The following is a 1,674-nucleotide window of genomic DNA, read 5'->3' as shown; positions in this document are numbered from 1 at the left end:
CTCTCTCTCTCTCTCTCTCTCTCTCTCTCTCTCTCTCTCTCTCTCTCTCTCTCTCTCTTGTTCTCTTGTCTCTCTACGCGTCTCTCGGACCTAAGTCCACAATATGCAAATTTGACCCCCGCTAAATTTGCTCGAACCAGCCAATCTTCGTTGTTCGGCAAACTGCGGCAACGGGTCGAGCGACACGGAGAGATTGCTGCCTTCGTTGCAGCCGGCTTCGTCAGGATCGACTTGGAATTTCGAGGACGCGCCACTGAATTAGGCGAATTCGATTAAATCGGATTCGTGTAAACAGCCACACCGTACGGTGGAAAGTTTGGCGCGGTTTGCTGTAGCTGCACGCGACGCGCGTAGAGCTATCGGGACTGGTTTCTCATGGGGAACTTCGAAGGTGCATGTGACTTTAACGTTTCTGGTTAGACTTTGCCTTAATATAAGCTTAATTAAGATTTTGATGCGTAAGTAAATATTGTTTAAATGCAACTGTCAATTAATAATCTTTGTATACCGTTTGTAATAGATAATTAGCTTAATTAAAGTTTGCTGTAAAATAAAGTATACTGAAAATTTAAATAATACATTTCTAATTATAAATGGAATTATTTAATTATAATATATTATATACACAATAGTATATTATATACACATTCCAGTAATAACATTTATTTAGAATATTTTCTGCCTGTTAAATTAAAAAATGTTATAAAGTCTTTTAAAAATATTATCATAATTTTTATTATGTGTGTAATACATTCCGGACTAATTTAAGTGATTTGATATTCGGTAACTCACGGTATTTTTACATTTATTATATTTGTAGTTCATAATAGTTACAAATATTATAAAGGTATTATAAAGAACGAAAAATCCAAGTTACTTGGTTGTGATCTTAATATAGGAAAATATACAGAAAAAGGTATTAAATTATCATTCTATTTAAAACAATAAAATAAATCTTCTCTGGAATAACATGGACATAAATTAATAATAAAATTTTTGTTTCTATTTTGCAAATTATTTGAAAAAATATGAGTAATTTAATTGGATTTAATGATAAATTAAGTTGTCTTGAGAGAAGATTATTAAATCAAAATGTTATATTAAGACAGAAATTAATATCTCAGTTCTCGAAAAAAAAATCAAGTAATTTATATTCAATTATATAACTACATAAAAACTGTATGGAGATGAGATAAGAGTAGACTAAAAAATACATTTGGAATAGGTAGATAAGACAGGATTAAATATTACTCTCTGCGTAGTCTCCTGAAAAAATGGCAGGATGTAACGAATGCACACAGCCGTTTCGAAGAAAGACGTAATTCATCAGAACAATGTGTAATGGGGAGCGTGAGATACAATCTTCCCGTTATCTTCTTAATTAGTTTCATTTGGTAATCTCTGTGAACTCCTACAACGTTTGACAAATGACATAAGAGGTTCTTCCTGTAGGGATCTTACATCTTGTGCCTATCCGATCATAATAGATAACATTTTTAATTAAGCAACGTTTCAACGAATATGCTTAACAGAAGAATATTTATCTTACTATAGGGGTTGGTTACCAAGAGAAAAGTTGGTTAAGATTTTACCAAAAAACGACCTTCAGTAGACGGAACAAGTAATAAATTAATTTTTTAGACGCAACAAGAATATCCGTATGAGAATCAATAT

At 32.1% G+C, this 1,674-nt stretch overlaps 1 protein-coding gene across 1 annotated transcript in view; it reads right to left on the bottom strand.

The window, feature by feature from the left end:
* Positions 1-90: 90 nt before the first annotated feature.
* Positions 91-1,674, bottom strand: part of LOC108691962 (juvenile hormone acid O-methyltransferase-like) — a 10,772-nt gene continuing 9,188 nt past the window's right edge. The window contains exon 6 of the mRNA XM_018199963.1: positions 91-253. Coding sequence (XP_018055452.1) covers positions 91-253 — 163 coding nt within the window. The remainder of the gene's footprint in view (positions 254-1,674) is intronic.

This window comes from Atta colombica, unplaced genomic scaffold (assembly GCF_001594045.1).
Source record: "Atta colombica isolate Treedump-2 unplaced genomic scaffold, Acol1.0 scaffold107, whole genome shotgun sequence".
NCBI classification, from domain to species: Eukaryota; Metazoa; Arthropoda; class Insecta; order Hymenoptera; family Formicidae; genus Atta; species Atta colombica.
Note: the sequence above shows the minus strand (reverse complement) of the source record. Positions and strands in the feature narration are given on the sequence as shown.